This window comes from Colletotrichum higginsianum, chromosome 3 (assembly GCF_001672515.1).
Source record: "Colletotrichum higginsianum IMI 349063 chromosome 3, whole genome shotgun sequence".
NCBI classification, from domain to species: Eukaryota; Fungi; Ascomycota; class Sordariomycetes; order Glomerellales; family Glomerellaceae; genus Colletotrichum; species Colletotrichum higginsianum.
The window spans coordinates 2,893,024-2,913,075 of NC_030956.1; the positions used below are offsets into that span (position 1 = coordinate 2,893,024).

Consider the following 20,052-nt stretch of genomic DNA (forward strand, 5'->3'; position numbering starts at 1 on the left):
CTGTAGGGTAGTCGCATAAGACGCGGGCCCGCCTCCGATGTTCCGGAAACGCAGAAATTGGTCGCTGCACACTTGCACAGGCGCCGCCGATTTCGTCGCTCCACACATCCCACTTTCGTCCCAACTCAGCATCTTGGTTCCGGTCTAATCCAGTCCACCACTGCTACCACGACCACTTTCACCTTTGGACAGAGCGATTCCACCGCATTCGAGGCGCGAATCCTCTCCTTTAATTCTCTGGGTCCATCAGTCGTACGAACAAACAGCCTTCTCTTTCTGTTTGTTGCCTCGCACACTAGTCGTGTGGCACGTCTCACAAAAGATACCCCAGTGGAGGGTTGGCGACCCCAGTTTGACCGTCGCCATTCTTTTTTTTCCCGCACCTCTCAAACCAAACATAGTGCCCCTCATCCCGCTGTGTCTTTCTGAGTAGAGTCACATTCACTCATACCCGAAACGAGCCACTTTCGGCTTCGCGCAGAGCCATTGAGGCATCATGAGCAGTCAATCGATAGGGAACACCTCCAGCAATGGCTGGGTGGTACAAAAATTCGGTGGCACCAGCGTCGGAAAGTTTCCTGACAAGGTTGGTCCCCCGCGAACCGGAAAGTTGTCACTGCGGAAGCTGACTGAGGTTATTCGCATGGCAGATCGCTACGGATATTGTCCGGTAAGGACAGAGGTTCGTGACAGGCAATGAGCCATGATTGACCTTTTCATCTGCTAGGGCGAGTCTTTCAAAGAACAAGGTAGTCGTCGTCTGCTCGGCGAGAAGCACGGGCAAGAAGGTCGAGGGTACCACCAGCCGGTGAGTCACTCGGAAGCGCACCCGGCCTTGGCCTTTGGCTGACCTTGCGAGATAGGCTTCTTGGTGTTTTTAATAAGCTCAAGGGCATTGCTGCCCCTACGAGCGCCGAAGAGGCGCAAAATGAACTCATGAACCAGGCGAATGGCCTGATTGACGACATCTGCAAAGACCATGTTTCAGCAGTCAAGACTTTCCTAACCAACCCGGAACTGCAGGCATCTCTGGAGCAGGAGATTCGTGACGAGTGCCAGGAGCTGGTCGAGTACATTGTAGCGGCCAGAAGATTCAACCTCGAAGTGAACTCAAGGTCCAAGGACCGTTGCATCAGCTTTGGAGAGAAACTCAGCTGCAGATTTATGGCCGCGCTATTGAAGGACCTGGTACGGAAACAACACCTCGCCTTCGTGTCTGGGAGAAAAAACCAAACGCTAACCAGCTCACAGGGTGTCGCAGCAGAATATGTGGACCTGAGCGACGCGTTCCACTATGATGCCACTGGTCGTTTGGATCAGAGCTTCTATCAAGAGGCCGCTGCCGTGCTGCGGAAAAAGATCACTGCCTGCGAGGACCGGGTTCCCGTGGTTACTGGCTTCTTTGGGAACGTCCCCGGCAGTCTGATCGACGGTGACATTGGCCGAGGATACACTGATCTCTGCGCGGCGCTATGCGCTGTCGGTCTCAAGGCTGATGAGCTTCAGGTGTGGAAGGAGGTCGACGGAATCTTCACCGCCGACCCGACAAAGGTCCCTACGGCACGCCTGCTGCACTCCATCACACCGTCCGAGGCTGCAGAGCTGACGTTCTACGGCTCCGAGGTCATCCACCACTTGACCATGGACCAGGTCATCCACGCCTCTCCCCCTATCCCCATCCGCATTAAGAACGTCAAGAACCCTAGAGGGGTTGGCACCATCGTCGTTCCCGATCCTGTACTCACGGCCGGCCACCAGATTCAGCGGTCGCAGCCATCGGATCCCTCATTGATCCAGAAGCCGAAGAGGCCGACGGCTGTCACGATCAAGGACAAGATCTCCGTTATTAACGTGCACTCAAACAAGCGATCAATCTCCCATGGTTTCTTCGCCAAGGTGTTCTCTATCCTCGACAGCAACCAGATCTCCGTCGACCTCATCTCCACCAGTGAGGTCCATGTGTCTATGGCTATCCATGCCGGCAACTCGGAGGGTAGCAGCTTTGACAAGGCGCGTCTTGAATTGGAGGATTGCGGCGATGTTAGCGTGCTCCACGACATGGCCATTCTGAGTCTGGTTGGCGCGGAGATGAAGAACATGATTGGTATTGCCGGACGCATGTTCTCCACGCTCGGCGAGCACAATGTCAACCTGGAAATGATTTCACAAGGTAAGCTAGCCACGAAGCTGTGAAAGGCGCATGAACTGACTTTATTACAGGCGCCAGCGAGATCAACATCTCTTGTGTCATCGACGCTCGCGATGCCACCCGCGCCATGAACATTCTGCACACGAATTTGTTCACCTTCCTCGACTAGACAATGAGCGTATCGCCCGACGGCTATGCGCTATTCATCTTGTGCATTGTATAGAGCTTCTACTTCAAGACCAGAAATTGTATTACGTTTCGCTCATCTGTATGGTCATTTGGAACGGAGCACGAGATTGCACACTGGAGCAAGGGAAAAAAGGAGTCAATAATGAAGAGCATAGACTGAAGAAGTGCGTATTGCCCAGATTTAGCTTAACGCACGTGTTAAATTAAGTTCGATGAATTATTGAATATTCCTGGTCAAACCAAGTTAAGGGGCTTAAGTTGGAACCAAACGATTCCTTGCTTGTATTATCTGTTCCCGAATAACCTTCAGCGGAGCAATGCAATTGCTCTTGAGAAATTCATCTGCCGCCTCCGATTACCACATATGGAATCATCCTCACAAGTAGAGGCCGACGTCGGCGAAGCGGGATACAGTGTGTCGCGAATCGATCGCACACGGCATTGCCCCGCCATATTGAGCCACTGCGGGACTGATAAGATAAGACTAAAGAATATCCACCCAACGCTTGGCTCTCCATCATTGATTGATCGCCTCCTAACTACACCAACCAACCCAAACAACGATTCCTCACGCGCTTTCACTGACACCCGAACACCATCAACACATCCCAACGAGCCTCCATCCCTATCCGAGCCCAACCGATCAGCCAGCCCGCAAGAAACAGCAAGATCCAAGAAAAAACCAGAAACCGCCAGCATGCCTAAAGCAGAAGTCGGCTCGACAAAGTATCTGAGCAACAAGCTCAAGAGCAAAGGCTTGCAGCGGCTACGGTGGTACTGTCAGGTGTGCGAGAAGCAGTGTCGCGACGAGAACGGCTTCAAGATGCACACGCAGTCTGAATCGCACGTGCGGCAGATGCTCGTTGTGGGCGATGACCCGAAGAAGTTCCTCAACGAGTACAGCAACCAGTTCCTCCGCGACTTCACACAGTTGCTCCGCACGGGTCACGGCGAGAAGCAGGTGCAGATCAATCACTTTTACCAAGAGTACATCGCCAACAAGGAGCATGTGCACATGAACGCGACGAAGTGGCCCAGCTTGACCGAATTTGCGAAGCACCTGGGCCGCGAGGGCATCTGCCGCGTCGAAGAGAACGAGAAGGGGATTCACATCGCGTGGATTGACAACTCTCCCGAAGCCCTGAAAAGGCAGGAGGCGCTGAGGAGGAAAGAGGCACAGGATCGGGGGAATGAAGAGGTCGAGCAGATGATGATCCGGGAGCAGATCAAGAGGGCGCAGAAGGCCGCTGAGGCGAGAGGGGAGAAGGCGGACGACGACGACGAGAGGGAGAGGAGACTGCAGAGGGCCGACGGGGAGAAGATTTCGTTGTCTTTTGGGGCTAAGCCTGCGGCAGCGGCGACGACGAAGGAGCCCAGTCCGACGCAGTCAAAGTCTGCCGCGCCCGAGGCTTCAACGACCGCGTCCGCAGACACAGCCGTAAAGCAGCAAGACGAGCATGTCGCAAAACAGGGCGAGAAGCAATCGCTCGGTGGCGGCTTGTCACTAAAGATGACCGCGAAGCCGCAGACTAAGAATGTCTTCGCCCAGGCCAAGAAGAACGCACTATCGGGCGGCAGCAAGAAGACCGCCATCGTGCAACCCAAGAAGATGAGCGAGGCCGAGAGGATCATGAAGGAGGACATGGAGAGGCAGGAGAGGAAGCGGTCGCGGGAGGGGTCCGGGTTTGGTGGTTTTTCGTTCAAGAAGCAGAAGACGGACCAGCGGTGATGTGAGGCTGGTTCTGGCTCGAGGGAGCGATCGGCGTTTGGGTTAAGGCACATTGTCACATCAAAACGCGTGGTTTGGCAAAGGGCAATCATTTGGGTGCGCATTTTTTCTTGTTTTAGATACCATTGGGAACCGATCGATTCCATCCGAAGAAGAGAGAGTCTTCCCTGACTCCGTTGCCAACCTTTCTTTAACACCTCCCCCCGAACGCCGATATGTAAAGCACCGCTCGATGTCTCGAGGTTTCTCAAGCGTCGACTTCAGTCTCCGTTCCGTCGCGCCTGCGATGATGAAATTTGTGGTTAGCAACGCTGGTCTCCAACCACCATGTCCCTCTCCCGAGGCACAAGACGAAAGGACTAATAGGCAATGTGAGAAAAGGGGGTTGACCCACGGGATGTAGTGTATCCTATACTCCTCCTCGAGCGTGTTGCGGATCTCGTCGGGCAGTTGGCCCGAGACCTTGATGGCGTAAACGCCACGGACGTAGCCGTCGAGGCGCTGCCACTTGGCGACCCACGAGCGTTTCGGGTTCGCGAGCGTGATGAGCCCCTCGAACACCTGCGAGGTGCAGCTCTCGATCTGGTCCTGAGAGCCGGCCATGTGCAGGAACTCTTCGCAGTTGGGGCAGCCCTCGTCACGGAAGCGCTGCCACAAGAAGAAGGCGTCAGCTTTATCTCGTCTTTGTCGTGTCGCTCATGGGCTGGGCGGCTGTAGCAAGAGCGACCGCGAAGGGGGGAGGGAGGTGTCGAGGAGCGACGTACGGCGTAGGTCATGACGATGGAGCAGACCATGCAGGCGCGGAGGTAGCGCTGCTGGCCGGGCGCGACGAAGTTATCGGCCGACATTTTCTCGACCCGGTTGCGGTCTGGCGGTGGTCTGGCGGTGATCTTGGGGATGGCCTCGTGTAGGATCAATCGGTCGAAGGGTTTCAGGCGCCGTCGTGGTCGTGGTCGTGGTCGTGGTCGTCGGGGTTTCGTCGCGCGAGGCTGTCGTAGGGATCAAGATGCTTGCTCAACGCTCAAGTAAAGTGATTCGGAACGACACGACATACAGGGTGTGGAACTGAAAGCTTGCTGTATGTAATTGACTTTAGGTAGCATATGTATTTATCGGGATGCAGGGTCTTTTGGTCAGACCCACCTAAGAGCCATTTAGTCTAGCGCTCGAATCACATTACATGCCGCTCACTCAGTCGCTCACTCAGTCTATTTCCATATTCTTGACTTGCTTCGTTCGAAACGGTCAGGTAGGGTGCACTGGCAAAAGAAACAGTCACCGTCATCAACAGTTCTAACTCGGAGGTACTCCAAATATTTGATTCACGATACCAAGGTCATACTCAACCCTTGAGGCCACATACATTACCGTCATGACGACGCAAAACTCATCAGCGGAAGAGACGCCGACCAGCACCCCTCGCGCAACGAGTCTCAAATCCCACGAGCTCCTCACATGCACCATAAAGACACCGGCATTCTCGTACGCCCATCTAGAGCTCATCACCGACTCCCCGCAAGCGCCTGAGGCAACGGCGGACTTGGACAACCTTCAGGTGCGCTCCTACTGCGACGCCGCGCTGCGCCAGTTCCTCGGCGTCACGGGCTCCGCCATCCCTATCGACATTCTCAAGGTCGACCGCACCCAGTGCTGGCTGCGCGTGCCCCGTCCGGACCTTAGCCTCTTCGCCGCCGCCATCACGGCGTGGGCCGGCGTCTCCGAGCAGGGGACCCGGCGGATGCTCCGCGTGAAGCAGTGCTCCGACTACCTAGGCGCCATGGTCGGCGCCGACGGCCAAGACAAGCTCTGGTCTTCGTGAAACGAGGGTCACCGTCAGAAACTGTAACAAAGTACGGGATTTGACCAGACGCCCAAACGTCATATTATTCTAGAGTCGGGGGTATGGTTGGTTGTACGGTCCGCCAGGAACAATGAACTCCGATTTATCCGCATGGCCAAACCCACGCCGCCGCCCAGCCCGCCCCCATATGCGCCAATCACATGCACCATATATGCTTGCGGATGCAAAATATCTCGTCTCATATCCTCTGGTCAACAGATCCGTAATACTCACCAAACTACATCAGAGACGACATGAGAGAGCTCTGAGCATACGCCTAAGAAGAGGATAATGTCAGCGGCAGGTCCACGTAAAGGAGGATCGTTCGGGCCTTACCATGGGCTTGATATCCGGGTGGGGAACAGCGTCAAACTGCTGAAACTGCAACTCGTAGTCGGGGCCAATGTTGATGTACGCGCCTCTGTTCTCGGTAGAGTCGCAGTATCTGGGCGCAGAGAAGACTACAACAATTAGCCTCGGCCCTAGAGTACTTCGCACAAGGATCAATCCTACCAGTAATGCATCGTCCGTCGTGCTGCACTTCGTAACCGTCCATGCGGACTTCGTGGCTGCGGATGACGGCTTCAAGGCCGTTGTTCTCACAAAACTTCTTGGTGACGTCTGGGCCGAATTGCATGCCGACACCACGCTTGCTGGGGCCACGGCCCGGCTCGTCCTGGGGATCTGTCCAAAGCATCTCCATCATGAGGCCAGCCTGACCGGGTTGGCGCTGAGCATGCCTGTCAAGTTTACGGATATCATCCAAAGTGACCTTGTCGTCAGAGAACAGACCTCCGTGCAGCACGAGGTACTTAGTGCCGATCAGAGTCGCAAGAGGCAAAGCCGAGAAGCTCTCGGAGAACAGCTTGAAGATTCTGTATTTGTTAGTCAGTATACCTCATACGCGACATGATCAACTTACCTCTCGTTGTACTTCGCCTTGCACTCGCCCTCGAAACCGTAAACGCGATTCATGTCGTCGGTCTCATGGTTGCCGCGGTTCAAAAAGAAGGCCTTGGGGCGCAGCCATTTGTAGGCGTAAAGCAGGAGTGCGATCTCGGTGGACCATGATCCACGATCGACGAAGTCGCCGTTGAACAGGTAGTAATGCTTGTCATTGGGGGTTCCGTTGAGGCGGAACAGCTCCATCAGATCGAAGTACTGGCCTGTCCTGGGTGTCAGTAGTTACTTCCTTTAAAAAATGTCAACTGACGATTGGCTTACCGTGTGTGTCACCACAGACAGTAAGTTGAGTGCCCTCAGGGATCTCCATCTCTACCATCGTCGCCTCGTCGTAAACAATCTTCTTGACGGCCAAGATGATCTGGTAGACGTATTTCTTGTGGATCTTCTTGCCCTTCTTGAATCGCTCTGTCATGTCGTCGATGAACTCCTGGGTCATCTCTTCTTCCAATCTGACGCCATCGTAGTCCTCCTCGACGTTGATGACGCTGATATCGAGACCCTCAGCTGCAGAGGGCTCGTCGCCGACCTCGATGGCAGCGAAGAAGTCCAACTTGCGCACAATCTTTTTGCATTCGTCCAGCTTCAATTTAGCGTCTTTGTTGTTCGGATCGAGTCGTAAACACTCCTTGAAGTCGACTACGGCATCCTTGGGTCTGATGCAGGCGGTTTGGGCAAGGCCTCGGCGAAAGTATGCCTAGATTCGCATCGACGTCAGCATGTTGAGCCAGGCTCCCGTGCCGTTTGACCTTTACTTACCTTGACCAGCTTCGGGTTCAATTCGAGCGCCTTGGAACAGTCCGAGATAGCATAGCCGTACGCCTCAGACTTGATATTTGCCTACTCGGAGTCGAGATATTGTTAGTCACGCGAGCAACTTGGCTGTGTAGCCTCGGCGAAGGGAAGGGTGGGTGGCGAACCTGAGCGCGGTTGGTGTAGAATGTCGGCTCCTTATCGTTCAGCTCGATGGCCTTGGTGTACAACTCGATAGCCTTCGGCCAATCGTGGGCAGCGAAAGCCTTGTTGCCATCGTTCTTGAAGGCAACTGCCCGCTCTTCCGGCGTAGACATGGTGGAAACGACGGCGGACTTTTGCAGAACCAAGGTGTGGGGTAGATAGATTATCGCAGGCAGATGATGGAGGGGGAGGGGGACCTAATCCTAACTATCTCGGCCACGGACTTGAAAAGTGGGAGCAAAGGTGTGTTCCCTTCTGCCGCGGAGCTCGAACGATGCGTGCTGATGGTCGATGTGCCAAATGGGACGGGAGAAGAAGAGTGGCAGCAGCAAATTTTACCACGGCATGCGGCGGAAGCTGTTCGAAGGTTGGAGTTGCTGGGCCTGGGGTCACACTCAGAAAGCTTTCAGTCCATTCGCGACGGTTCGGCCCTTAAACCCTCTTCGGAGCTAACTTGCCAACCTAACGGGGGAAACAGTGCTGCCTGCCACCACACGGGTGCGATTTGATGCGACGGGGTGGTACTACTTAATTGCCACTTCTAGAATACAACAGGGGCGCTTAAAGGGCAGCAGCGTGATCGGTCTGGCGCCCACCCTGCAAGTCGCCACTATCAGGTACCTCAGGGGGTGCGCGACGTCCAGAGCACACAAGGTATTTAAAGGTACCTAGCGTACACAGGCCCGGAGCTTACCTAGGGTGAGTGGGAATCACACCAAGAAGCCTCGGTAGTCGCATGTTGGGCGTGCCGCGCCGCACGCATTCTTATCGCTTATCGGAACGTCATTTCGGGACCCAGAGTTGAGCGCAACTCAGATTTCGAGATTGGCCTCAACCAACTTCTTCAAGTTCAACCAACGTGCCCCAGTGCAGAAACCGCCACCGCATGGCCGTATAGATGCGCTCGTCACATACACAAGATTAAAGAAAGAAACGACACCCTTCCTTCTCGGCTGTCACCAACTTCCGACGATGGAGTCGCAAGACCGCGAGTCGAATGCGCTTGTGCGCAAACGGACCGACACCGAACTGATGCCGGCACCGCCGCCCGTGAAGAGGATCAAGCGCCCAAAAAAGGTCATAGACGAAGATACCTATACCGATGCCCTCTCGCAGATCATCGCACGAGACTTTTTCCCCGGGCTTTTGGAAGCCGAGACACAGCAAGAGTACCTCGACGCCCTCGAATCGAAGGACAGGGCATGGATATCCAACGCTGGGCAGAGACTACAGCGCGTGATGACTCCGGGGAGGCAAAGATTAAAAAGGCCAGTGCCGTTCGATAACGGAGGACGCACACCGTCAGCATACGGCGTGGACACGCCGGTATCAGTTGCATCGACAGCGACCGAAGTGCCAAAGCCGGTTGTGGACACCAACATGAGTCTCGTCAACTTCCAGGCCACCTATACCAGCGAGGATAACGAGAGCTTTTACAAGCTCATGGACAAGCAAAACCAAAAGAAAGCCGAGAAGTACGCCTGGATATGGCGAGGAAACAAACTGCCATCAAATCAGATGATCAGGCAGGCCGAGGTCGAAGCAAAGTTATTGGAGACGAGGAGTTTGACCGACGACGGATGGAAGAGGGATAGGCTGGCTATCAAGGATGTCGATGACCGACCAGCAAGACCCGACAGTTGGAATGCCAACCCGAAGAACGGCCTGATGTTCGGACCAGACAGTGTGGAGGATGATTACGAGAGCCCGGCTCAGAAGGCCCAAGCCGCATCCAGAATGGCGCCGAAATCGATCAACTACCAGAACACGAGGATACCACAGCCACCGATTGTTCAGAGACCGACATCTCCAACCATGTCAGCCGTCAGAGACGCGATTGCTGGGAAAACACGGAAAGAAGACCAGGCGTCCAGCGCCGTCGGGGGAGGAGAAACACCGAGGGTGAACGGGTATGCGTTTGTGGACGACGAGGACGACGAAGAAGTTCCGCTAGCCCCCGTTATCAACTTGGGTCCGGGCGACGCCACGCCGAATCCTTTCAAGCTGCAAGAGCAAAGGGAGAGAGAAAGCCTGCATCATCGACTGGTTGAGCGTGCAGCGCAGTCCAATAGAGAATCTGCGAAAAACGGTCTGACAGGAAAGCCAGAGAGAACGCCAGTACCCAAGTTTCCGTCCAGTCCACGGGTCTCGGGCGGCCTGACGCCCGCCGCTCAACGACTGTGGAGCAAGATTGGCAGTCCAAGACTTGGAAGTCCGGGCGATCCTGCTAAGAAGGCAACGCCCATGAGGGCAAGAGGCTCGCTCCTCAAGGGCGGGTCGTCTGTGAAAAGGTAGTAGCTAATATCAGGAATGGGGTTAATGAATAATGACAGACAAGGAATTATGGATAGGGCCAAAGATACTACATCAATAGAGGAAACCCTAGGACTGGATAGCCCATGCGCAAATGATTGCTGTTCCATGGTCAAATCCAAGCAGACCCCACCAGTGATCTGTAATCAACCATGAATGATTAGGTAGAATGAAGTGCACATATACCTATCGCGGGAAGGGGTCGATGAGAAAGCTTATCAGCACACAACCCCGATACAAGCAACTAAATGTACACATGAAGCTTTCTAGAGCTATAGTTACCTTTAGTTGCATATACGCATCCACCCATTTTTCCCTACATGACGAACTCGACTTAGAGATCCCGGTCGTTCCTGGACGATGTGAGAAGCCATCGAATTTTGGAAGGTGAATATCACAACGACATGCGCTTGGAGTGAAGGGAAACTGCTCGTTCGTTCCAATGAGGTTTGCCAATTTTGTTGTCGATTTGGCAGCGGTGCTCAGCGCATCACGCTCCGTTGCATCCAAGCATGTCGCGTTGAGAGGTCGGCAGCTTGAGAGCTTCACCAAGGCATCGAGCTTGACGCGCAAGTCACCGACAGCGCCCGAATATACGCGAGACGATGCCGCGGCAGAACCAGCAACGGCCACATCTGAGGCCACGGAAGCTCAGACGCAGGCTACAACAGATGTTTCTTCGTCGCAAAATGGGCCGGCAGTTCAGGTCAACCACATCCCACACCAGTCTCCAAGCAACTTTCAGCCTTCAATCTTCGATAATGCATCCGGTGTCCGGCCAGATTCCGGATCTGTTCTATCTCAATTGAGGCAATTGAATCCTTCCGGAACCCCCTGGTCAGATGCGTCGCCGTTGGAAGCAAAGGACAAAAAGGCCAACGCCCCTTCTGAAGTTCCTGTTGGCAAGAGACCTGCGGTTTCGTACGGCGCCCCTATTTCCGAGGAGCTCGACGATGTCCCGTCCGGTGTCAATATCAATATATTTCACAGCACCCGTGCCGCCAAGCTACTGGGCAAGGACGAAGACCAGACGAAGGCCAAAATGGGAAACCGACAGAAGCTCAAGCCTGTTGGCCTCCCAGACTTTGTCGATTTCTCAAAGCTTGCAAAGATCACCCAAAATACTCCATCTTCGGGAGAACTCAGCTCCAGCCTTACTCAGGAGGCCTCTGAAGAAAGCGCAGTCAGAGATGGCGTCAACAGGAAAGTTGTCTCAAATTCCCAGGAAGCTGTGATATCTGTCCCCGTCTCTGCAGAACCAGAATCCAAGGATGTGCCGCCCGTTGAGGCCGATCTGGGGGCCACAGCCGACCAATCAACCACATCAGCATACGTCCTCCGAGAATCGAAGGTGCCGGCCACGCGTTTGAGCAGACTTTGGAACTATGGCGGGCTGGCGGCGGGCATGATGGGGGGTGCCATTACCGAGAGTATCGGTAGGGCATTGGGCGGCAAAGGCGAGGGCTCCGTGCTGCTAAGCGCCAGTAACATGGAGCGGCTCGTGGCGAAGCTTTCGAGAATGCGCGGTGCCGCCTTGAAGATGGGCCAGATGATGAGCTTCCAGGACACTAAGATGCTTCCTGGGCCGATCCAGGAGGTTTTGCAGAGGGTGCAGGACCGCGCCGACTACATGCCTGCATATCAGAGAGATAAAGTGCTCGCGGCGAACCTGGGGCCGGAATGGCGTGAACTGTTTGATGAGTTTGAGGAGAAACCTATCGCCGCTGCCTCTATCGGCCAGGTCCACCGAGCCACCCTGAAGGAGGGCGGCCGCAAGGTTGCCGTCAAGATCCAGTTCCCAGGCGTCGCCGACTCCATTAACTCGGACCTCGACAACCTCGGTATCCTTTTGACGGCGACCAAGCTCCTCCCCAAGGGCCTGTACCTGAACAAAACCATCGACAACGCGCGGCTCGAGCTCGGCTGGGAATGCGACTATGAGCGAGAGGCGCAGTGCCTGCTCCGGTACAAAGAGCTGCTCGCAGACGAACCCGACACCTTCCTCGTGCCCGAAGTTCACCTTCAGGCCTGCGGCAAGAACGTTCTGACGATGGACTGGATGGAGGGCGTCGGTGTCACCAGGGTCAAGTCCTTCACCCAGGAGCAGAAGGACTGGATCGGCACCCAGATCCTGCGCCTCTGCCTGCGGGAGATCACCGAGTTCAAGTTCATGCAGACGGATCCCAACTGGACCAACTTCCTATACAACGCGGAGACCAACAGGCTCGAGCTCCTCGACTTTGGCGCCTCGAGGGAGTACCCTGACGAATTCGTTACGCAGTACGTCGAGCTGCTCGCGGCGGCCTCGAGATCGGACCGCGAAGGTGTGAAGCAGCTCTCGGAGAGCCTGGGGTACCTCACTGGCCACGAGAGCAAGATCATGTTGGATGCGCACGTGAAATCGATTCTCACCCTGGCAGAGCCCTTCCTTGACTCAGCCCCCGAGGTCTACGACTTCCACGACCAGACCATCACCGAGCGTGTCAAGGCTCTCATCCCCGTCATGTTGCGCGAGAGGCTCGCGCCACCGCCCGAGGAGACGTACAGCTTGCACCGCAAGCTAAGCGGAGCCTTTCTGCTCTGCGCGAAACTCGGCAGCAAGGTCAAGTGCCGCGAGATGTTTGCGGAGAGTCTGAGGAAGAACGGGCTCACTGTTTAACGTAGACGGACAGCGGGTCACTCTCCCAATATATTTTGTAACCATCTTGTATTATAGCTGTACAACCAACATGTAGACAGACACCTCCTCCCACGCCGCTGGGCAGATAGACAAAAAGACGTCGAGTGCGAAGCCGGGATTAAAACTATGTTTTCATGTGATGCGAAACTGAGCATTGCACTCTTCATTCTCTCGGCCTCCGCTGCAGCTGGTCGAGCTCCTTCCTCTCTCTACCGACAACCTTCTTCCTCTTCCGCTCGATCGTCCGGTCGACCTGCTTCTTCTTCATGCCGGCGAACTGGTCCATCAGGAACCTCTTCTTCTGCTCCGACTTCTTGAGGTAGAACGGCTGCTTGCCCTGCTTCACGAGCTCCTTCTCCTTGCGCTTGTGCTCCGAAATGACGTCGGCCTCGCGCTGCTTGCGCTCGCGCGTCTTAATCTTGGACTCCATCGACAGCAGCAGACGCTTCATCTCCTCCTTCTTTCCAGCGTCCTTGGTCTTCTTCATCTCCCCTCGTAGCTCCCGCATCTCGTCCTTGCGATAGTCGTCCAGGAACGCGTACGCCTTGCGGGCCTTTGCCTCGTCAACGGGCCCGCTCAAGGGGTCGAAGCGCGGATCGCGCACCTCCATCTTGGGCACGACGATGACCTCGCGACGCCGCGAGACAGGTTTCTTGCTCGACTGCTCCATAGGCGCGTGCTTGCTCGTGCGCTTGGCAAGGTTGGCACCGTACTTGTGTTTCCTGCCGACCTCCTCTGTGCCCGAGTCTGACTCCGATTCCGAGTCTGACGTTCCCGCGCCGCCCTTGCGCCGTTTGTTGGACGTGGGCATGGAGGCTTGTGCTTTGGCAAGGGCGCCAAAGGAGACGGCTGATATGTCGATCTTGGACTTCTTTGGTGGCGGTGATCCGGCAGACTGATATATCTTGTCAGTGACGGGTTCTAATATGTTTCACATAGCAAACGCACCTCATTTTCCTCCTTGTCACGATCCACCTCATCATCATCATCACCTTCACTCAGCTCATCGCCGTCCTCATCCATCTCTTCAGGCTCACTGCTGACATGCTCATCGATTTCAGGTTCCGCTTCCCTCCGAGGTCGCACGCGGCGCTGGAGGCCAGAGAGCCCCTGTTTCCTTTTACCGGATAACATTTTGTGTGATTGTTGTGTGAGAGCGGTTTGGGTAGCGATTGAATCGAGACAGAGAAGTGAGGATCGGAACTTCACATGGGAGGGATTCTGTCTCTCAAAGTCGTCGACCGAGCCCCGCTGAAAAGTTAGGACAACCAACCAGCCGTGTTATCGTCCGACCGGGTAGTTATCGATAAGATGCGGGCGGGATTTCTCCAGTGCGACAAGAACCACGTCCTTTTTGAACATATCTGCTCTTCCACCATCGCAGGACGAAAGGATTCCGAATCCGAGATATTTGAGTCATTAGGCTGCGCAGATCTGCATTGAAGGCTGACGCCAAAGGAGATTTCGCGTGATCCGACTCAATTGGGGCCATTAAGTGCAACTTGCTCCTGAGCCCGCCTATCCTCATGCATCCCTCCTTCGCCAGGATCTTCCCCAGATCTCGACATTTTCTCCAGCATCGCTTTACTCAAACTACCGCCGCAGCCGCGCGCCGACACCCGGGGCAACAACGCGCTGGTCTGGCGCAAAGTCGAAAAAGCGAACCCGAACGCCTCTCTTTGTTAACTCTCTCCAGCGCAAGTCGGATCTACGACGCCAGAACCGACGAGATGGACATGTCCAACGTACAATGGTGGGCGAAGCCGGCCCCGACCATGACTGCCCCCGCGAACCAGCAGCTAAGCAACAACGGCTTCACGATACCAGGCCTTGGCAATGTCTCCAATGCCGCCGATGTACCCTTTGATGGGTCTCGCCCCCGGGCGATTCCTCTACCCAAGCGACCCGTCGCCGCAGGCCAATCTACAACCCGGAAGAAGAGGCCTCACACACCGTAAGTCCGACGTCGCCGTCCTCTACCTCCCCCCCTAGCGCAAACCTCCCCCGAGCTAACTTCTTGCTCAGATCTGGCGTCGCATCAAACAGCCGCGATAAGATCATGGCTCCCAGCGCCGCGTCCGGCGGCGTCCCCGACCCAACCCCGGAATACCTCCACCGCGCCTCCCTCCCGTCGACCCTCCTCCCCACCCCGCGCCCCATCCTCGTCGTCATGGACCTCAACGGTACACTCCTCCACCGCCCGAACCGGCGCCAGGCGACCTCCTTTGTCGAGCGGCCACACGCCCGGCGCTTTCTGCAGTATTGCCTCGATACTTTTCACGTCGTCGTATGGTCTTCGGCCCGTCCCGGCAACGTCCAGTCCATGTGCGACCAACTCCTCCTGGGCCCACCTGGCGGCGGCGCGGGCGGCGGCGGCCACGCCGACAGAGGCTCATACCGCCGCCGGGTCCTCGCCGTCTGGGGTCGCGACCGCTTCGGCCTGACGGAAGCCGACTACCAGCTCCGCGTGCAGGTCTACAAGCGTCTGGAATTAGTCTGGCGTGAGAAGAACGTGCAGGCGGCGCACCCAGACGCGGCATACGGCGGCCGTTGGGACCAGACCAACACCGTGCTGGTCGATGACTCGTCCGAGAAGGCGCGCAGCGAGCCGTACAACCTCCTCCGGGTCCCCGAGTTCTTTGGCAACGCTAACGAGCCGGGCTACATCGTGCCCCAGATCCACGACTACCTCAACGCCCTGTGCCATCAGTCCGACGTTAGCGCTTACATGCGCGAGAACCCGTTCGAGGTTAGGAAGGACTACAAACTTGCGCCAATCGAGCAGTGACGTGTCGTGTGTGCTTCCAAGACAGATTGACTGGACAGGTGGCAGAAATATCCGGCTGTGGCCCAGATGGATGAGGGCAAATGAAGCGGAAGACGCATGGGGACACGGATGTTAGAATACACACTTCACAGCATCGAGAAAGATACCCTTTAGGATTAGCATAATCACAAGTTGTTGGACGAGCAAAGTTTTCACGGGCGGACACAAGCGTGGCAGGAGAGCAAATTATGGATGGGAAATGTACTTTTTTGGTTTTGATCAGGAACATCCTGCATCTATTGCCTCGTCCTAGTGGCTCGGACTAGTAACTTGGCACACAGCCTCTGGCATTACGCGCAAGATAGTTCTTCTCGGGTCCATAACATCGTCTACACACCCCCTTGCCTAATCGTAAACTCGTTTCATCTCTGCCATAAGCCATAAATGTCGGATCACTCCCTGGAGCAATTCGCTTATTTGAAGACCTTGCCGTCGGCAACGGGGTACTCTTTGCCGTTATGGGTGGTGGGCTTCTCCCAACCCCAGGAGTCAGAGACGAACTGGCGGTCCTCGGGCTTAGTGCCGTCGAGCTTCTCGAACTCGTAGCTCTCGTAATCGGGAGCGACGTCGAAAGCGGGCTTGAAGTCCTGGCCACGGACAACGAAGGCACCCTCGATGACGGAGTCGTTGTTCTGGCCGTAGACGGCAGCGCATCCGAAGATGAACTTGCGGGAAGCCTCGAGGCGGTTGTTGAAGCCACCAATGAGGTTGTTGGACATGAAGGTGAGGGTGAGCTCGTCGTTGTACTTGTACTTGACCTTCCAGAGGGAGAACTCCTCCAGGTTGACGTTGTCCCAAAACCACTTCATGGCCTCCTCGTGGTTCTTGATGTTGGAGTACTGGCGCTTCCACTCCTCAAGGTCGAAAGAGGCGCGGGGAAGCTCAGCAAGGGGGTGCTTGGGCTTAGGGGCGGGGGCGGCCTCCTCAGCGGCGGGGGCGGGGGCGGCCTTGGGGGCAGCCTCCTTCTTGGGCTGCTCAGGCTTCTTGGGGGCGACGTTGGTGAGCTTAGGGGTCTCGAGGTACTCCTGCTTCTCGGCAACGGCGGTCCAGATGTCCTGGTTAACGATGGTGTCGTACCAGCGGGTGACGCTGGGGTTCTCCTGGCGCCACTGCTTGTCGAAGAAGAACTCGAAGCCACGGGCAATGATGCCGGCGGCGAAGAGGTCGGCGAGAGTAATGCGCTCGCCAACGAGGTAGGTGTTGCTGAGGAGGTGCTCCTCAACGACCTTGATGGCCTTGAGGGCGACCTTGGAGGAGTCCTCGACGGCCTTCTTGTTGTAGGTGTCCTTGCCCAGGAGAGGGCGGTACCAGGCACCCATGGGGGGGAGGACCTCGGAGTTGAAGAACGACATCCACTTCAGGATGGAAGCGTAGCTGATGGGGGACGTTAGTCTCACGTGCTGCTCTACTCTGACGCACAATAGTCTCTGGGCACTCACTCCTGCTTGGTCTTGCCGAGAAGGGTCGTCTTCTCGTTCTGGGAGGTGACTGTGGGGTTATCGTTAGTATGGCCTTTACCCATGGTGTTTTCAAAACATAGTAGGTGGTAGGTCAATGGCAGGATCAGAAACTTAGACTATGTCCACAAGGAAATTCAGACAGGGATAACTGTATTGAAAAATGCTTGATCATCATATCGAGGGGTAGGGTGTTTGATTGTGCAAGTGCTCTTCTTCTCTTTGTTCTCAAACGGGAAGACGAGGCAGGTGACTCAAAACGTACTGTAGATCGCGATGGCGATGCACTCGGACAGAGGGTATCCATCCTCGCCGAGGAAGGCGGGAACCTTGCCGAGCTTGTTGGCCTTGAGGTGCTCGGCGGAAGGCTTGGTAGTGTCGGCCTCGATGAACTCGAGGTCAACGTTGTTGGCCTTCGCGACGGCGCGGATGGCCGTGGTGCGGGGGTTGGCCTAGAGGGGAGGAATATCATGGTCAGCTGTAGTTCCTCACGTCCAAAGAACGAAACCAAAGGGGGAAAGGCAATGACGCTGTTTACTAACCGGGTAGGTGAAGAGCTTGCCGAACGCCATCTTGATTCAGTTGTTGCGACTGAGGGGGATGGAAGGGTATCAAAAAAAGGGTGCGTGATGTGGTGGACAAGAGAGGAGAGAGAGAAAAGTTCGAGTTCCCCGCCAGTGTAGACGGGTAATTTTTTGAATGAAATTTCGTCCGCAGTGCCCCGCCACCTACCCAGGGGGGGGAAAGCCCCTCGACGGGCAGCAGCTTCTCTGCCAGGGCATCCAGCTAGCCACCTTGGGCCGCACTACGTTGAGGGGTAACAAACTCGCAGACAGTGGCCCAAGCGCCCTGTGTCTGTGTGGCTGGTAGCGCCACATCACGTGCGTCCTCTCCGACGTTCAGCCGGATGTCCCTGCTCTTGCGAAGCTAAGGTAGGAAAGATTTCTGTTGTAGGATGGTTGGCGAATTGAGGCTGCATTACAGCTCACGACAATCGCGACGGCCACCTTATCGACGAGGGCGTTGACTGAGGTCCCACAACAATGTCCATGCTACGCCATGGCCTGCAGCAGACCCTCTGCTTGCGCCAACTTGCAAAAGGCCAGCTGCTGAAGCCGCAATGGCAACGAACGAGTTCCCATGTCGACATCAAAAACATCTCGACGAGCCACCAGCCCGAGGACGACGCGAGCCCACCCGAGAATCCGTTCCCGGGAGTCAACAATGCGCGTCCGCTCCCCGTTTCGCCTTCATACTTCTCTAGAGAGCCTCGCTTTAACGATGCTTACATCAAGCTTTCTACCCTGCTGCAGCGTTACCAACACATCCCGACTGCGCCACCCGAGCTGGTCCCGCGACAAGTATGGAAAAACTTGAAGGGATACCGGCAAACGACAGGAGAGCCGGTCAAAGCGATGCCATACAGTCAGGTCCTGGCCATGGTCAAGCGGCTACACTCTATCTTTCCTAAGATGATGCCCGGTGAAGTCAAGGAGGCTCTGCAGGAATTCAAGCGCGACATCGACCCTTACAAGAACGTGGCGAAGGTCGCGCCCCTCGACAGGTTCGGACGCGCGCTGGGCGTGGGCAGGAGAAAGACGTCGACCGCGCGCGCCTGGGTGGTTGAGGGCACCGGAGAAGTCCTCGTCAACGGCAAGCCCCTGAACGAGATGTTTGGCAGGATTCACGATCGCGAGAGCGCCATCTGGGCGCTCCGAAGCACTGCGAGGACGGACAAATACAACGTGTGGGCGCTCGTTGAAGGCGGCGGGGTCACCGGGCAGGCCGAGGCCCTGACATTGGCCGTTGCCAAGGGCATCATGGTCCATGAACCAGCTCTGAGGCCGATATTGCGAAAGGGTAAGCGGAATTCAAGCCTCGAGCTTCTGTCGAGCTTCTTGCTGACCTATCCAACTCTACAGCTGGTTGCGTTACGCGCGACCCGAGGACTGTGGAGAGAAAGAAGCACGGTCACGTCAAGGCCAGAAAGATGCCTGCTTGGGTCAAGAGATAGAACATCACCTTCCACTTGGAGCTCTGGTGATGATTTCGTTGGTCATCCATGCGACCCTTTTGTTGTACTACCACCCCAGTGTATACATAGAACAGAGGCAGCTGTTGAAATGCCAGCCTATGATGTGTGTTTGCCTCGCATTTGAACACTGTGCACAGTATGTGTCGATCCGGGCATGGTGTTTGCCTGGTGGGGGACGTGAATGCAATTGAGCCCAAGTGATGGCAACGTGGTCAAGTTTGAACGAACCAGCTCACACTGCTGGTGGACGGAATTTGTGACAACTGGGGCGATTCCAAAGGACCGGAATATATTTGCGAGCAGTGTTTTCGAGACTATTAATACCACTCGGTGGAACTCATGGTCAATGAGAACGATACTGGGCGACATGCTTGGAGTTGTGGGATTCCGTCGACCTCAGCAAATACGGTCTACGTCAGCATCAAGTGCGGCAATGCCGTGTCTGGACTCATTTGGATCCGGAGCCCCCATGCAACTCGTGAAGGAGCAACGTAGTGTCTTCAAATGCAATAGGCCATGTCCTGGACGCGGCCGAAGGGCGCAGATTGATTTGAGATCTTCGCAATCCGTTCATCCTCCATTGTTGTGTCGCCTCATTCGATGGCGTCGGTGAAGGCGGCCGAGATGTATGCTCTGGCTGATACGGCTCATTTGACTAGCGTGAGCGATGACCACTGGCAAACCGTTGTACACTCGGAGTGGCCGTGGACGGGGTTTTTTTTTAGACGCGCATTGGAACAGGGTATCGGAAGGAGTGAATGTAGCCCTCATGTGTCATTATCGGGCCAGAACCATAGGCCACAAGTTGGCACTTATGCAAAGTTGCGGGCGGATCAACACACGATGATATCAAAAGGGTCCGTGAGCAAGCGCGTCGACGTTTCTGGCGTCGAGGCTAACGATGGCCACTCCT

General features: G+C 55.7%; 11 protein-coding genes across 11 annotated transcripts; 7 read left to right on the plus strand and 4 right to left on the minus strand.

Annotated features, from left to right (window-relative positions):
• Positions 1 to 496: 496 nt before the first annotated feature.
• On the plus strand, positions 497 to 2,318 carry CH63R_04413 (Aspartokinase; the record flags this gene model as incomplete). The annotated part of the gene is made up of 5 exons (XM_018299388.1): positions 497 to 670; positions 744 to 808; positions 864 to 1,188; positions 1,252 to 2,170; positions 2,221 to 2,318. The coding sequence occupies 5 exons, from the start codon at positions 497 to 499 to the stop codon at positions 2,316 to 2,318; spliced, it is 1,581 nt and encodes a 526-aa protein (XP_018160634.1).
• A 717-nt stretch (positions 2,319 to 3,035) lies between these two features.
• Positions 3,036 to 4,067, plus strand: CH63R_04414 (Zinc finger protein rts2; the record flags this gene model as incomplete). Its single annotated transcript, XM_018299389.1, has 1 exon — positions 3,036 to 4,067. One exon carries the CDS (start codon positions 3,036 to 3,038, stop codon positions 4,065 to 4,067), a length of 1,032 nt encoding a protein of 343 aa, XP_018160635.1.
• A 247-nt stretch (positions 4,068 to 4,314) lies between these two features.
• Positions 4,315 to 4,915, minus strand: CH63R_04415 (Transcription elongation factor SPT4; the record flags this gene model as incomplete). The annotated part of the gene is made up of 3 exons (XM_018299390.1): positions 4,315 to 4,348; positions 4,462 to 4,715; positions 4,832 to 4,915. The coding sequence occupies 3 exons, from the start codon at positions 4,913 to 4,915 to the stop codon at positions 4,315 to 4,317; spliced, it is 372 nt and encodes a 123-aa protein (XP_018160636.1).
• A 524-nt stretch (positions 4,916 to 5,439) lies between these two features.
• Positions 5,440 to 5,886, plus strand: CH63R_04416 (uncharacterized protein; the record flags this gene model as incomplete). The annotated part of the gene is made up of 1 exon (XM_018299391.1): positions 5,440 to 5,886. The coding sequence occupies one exon, from the start codon at positions 5,440 to 5,442 to the stop codon at positions 5,884 to 5,886; it is 447 nt and encodes a 148-aa protein (XP_018160637.1).
• Positions 5,887 to 6,145: 259 nt separating this feature from the next.
• CH63R_04417 (Serine/threonine-protein phosphatase) lies at positions 6,146 to 7,940 on the minus strand (the record flags this gene model as incomplete). The annotated part of the gene is made up of 7 exons (XM_018299392.1): positions 6,146 to 6,184; positions 6,244 to 6,368; positions 6,421 to 6,782; positions 6,830 to 7,073; positions 7,132 to 7,567; positions 7,630 to 7,710; positions 7,791 to 7,940. 7 exons carry the CDS (start codon positions 7,938 to 7,940, stop codon positions 6,146 to 6,148), a joined length of 1,437 nt encoding a protein of 478 aa, XP_018160638.1.
• Positions 7,941 to 8,799: 859 nt separating this feature from the next.
• On the plus strand, positions 8,800 to 10,122 carry CH63R_04418 (Nuclear protein Es2; the record flags this gene model as incomplete). Its single annotated transcript, XM_018299393.1, has 1 exon — positions 8,800 to 10,122. One exon carries the CDS (start codon positions 8,800 to 8,802, stop codon positions 10,120 to 10,122), a length of 1,323 nt encoding a protein of 440 aa, XP_018160639.1.
• A 460-nt stretch (positions 10,123 to 10,582) lies between these two features.
• On the plus strand, positions 10,583 to 12,799 carry CH63R_04419 (ABC1 family protein; the record flags this gene model as incomplete). The annotated part of the gene is made up of 1 exon (XM_018299394.1): positions 10,583 to 12,799. The coding sequence occupies one exon, from the start codon at positions 10,583 to 10,585 to the stop codon at positions 12,797 to 12,799; it is 2,217 nt and encodes a 738-aa protein (XP_018160640.1).
• Positions 12,800 to 12,983: 184 nt separating this feature from the next.
• Positions 12,984 to 13,954, minus strand: CH63R_04420 (rRNA processing protein; the record flags this gene model as incomplete). The annotated part of the gene is made up of 2 exons (XM_018299395.1): positions 12,984 to 13,715; positions 13,769 to 13,954. The coding sequence occupies 2 exons, from the start codon at positions 13,952 to 13,954 to the stop codon at positions 12,984 to 12,986; spliced, it is 918 nt and encodes a 305-aa protein (XP_018160641.1).
• Positions 13,955 to 14,550: 596 nt separating this feature from the next.
• CH63R_04421 (phosphoprotein phosphatase) lies at positions 14,551 to 15,608 on the plus strand (the record flags this gene model as incomplete). The annotated part of the gene is made up of 2 exons (XM_018299396.1): positions 14,551 to 14,774; positions 14,846 to 15,608. The coding sequence occupies 2 exons, from the start codon at positions 14,551 to 14,553 to the stop codon at positions 15,606 to 15,608; spliced, it is 987 nt and encodes a 328-aa protein (XP_018160642.1).
• A 452-nt stretch (positions 15,609 to 16,060) lies between these two features.
• CH63R_04422 (glutathione S-transferase domain-containing protein) lies at positions 16,061 to 17,676 on the minus strand (the record flags this gene model as incomplete). Its single annotated transcript, XM_018299397.1, has 4 exons — positions 16,061 to 17,021; positions 17,087 to 17,135; positions 17,370 to 17,556; positions 17,647 to 17,676. 4 exons carry the CDS (start codon positions 17,674 to 17,676, stop codon positions 16,061 to 16,063), a joined length of 1,227 nt encoding a protein of 408 aa, XP_018160643.1.
• A 471-nt stretch (positions 17,677 to 18,147) lies between these two features.
• CH63R_04423 (Ribosomal protein S9/S16) lies at positions 18,148 to 19,118 on the plus strand (the record flags this gene model as incomplete). The annotated part of the gene is made up of 2 exons (XM_018299398.1): positions 18,148 to 18,964; positions 19,027 to 19,118. 2 exons carry the CDS (start codon positions 18,148 to 18,150, stop codon positions 19,116 to 19,118), a joined length of 909 nt encoding a protein of 302 aa, XP_018160644.1.
• Between the last annotated feature and the right edge of the window lie 934 nt (positions 19,119 to 20,052).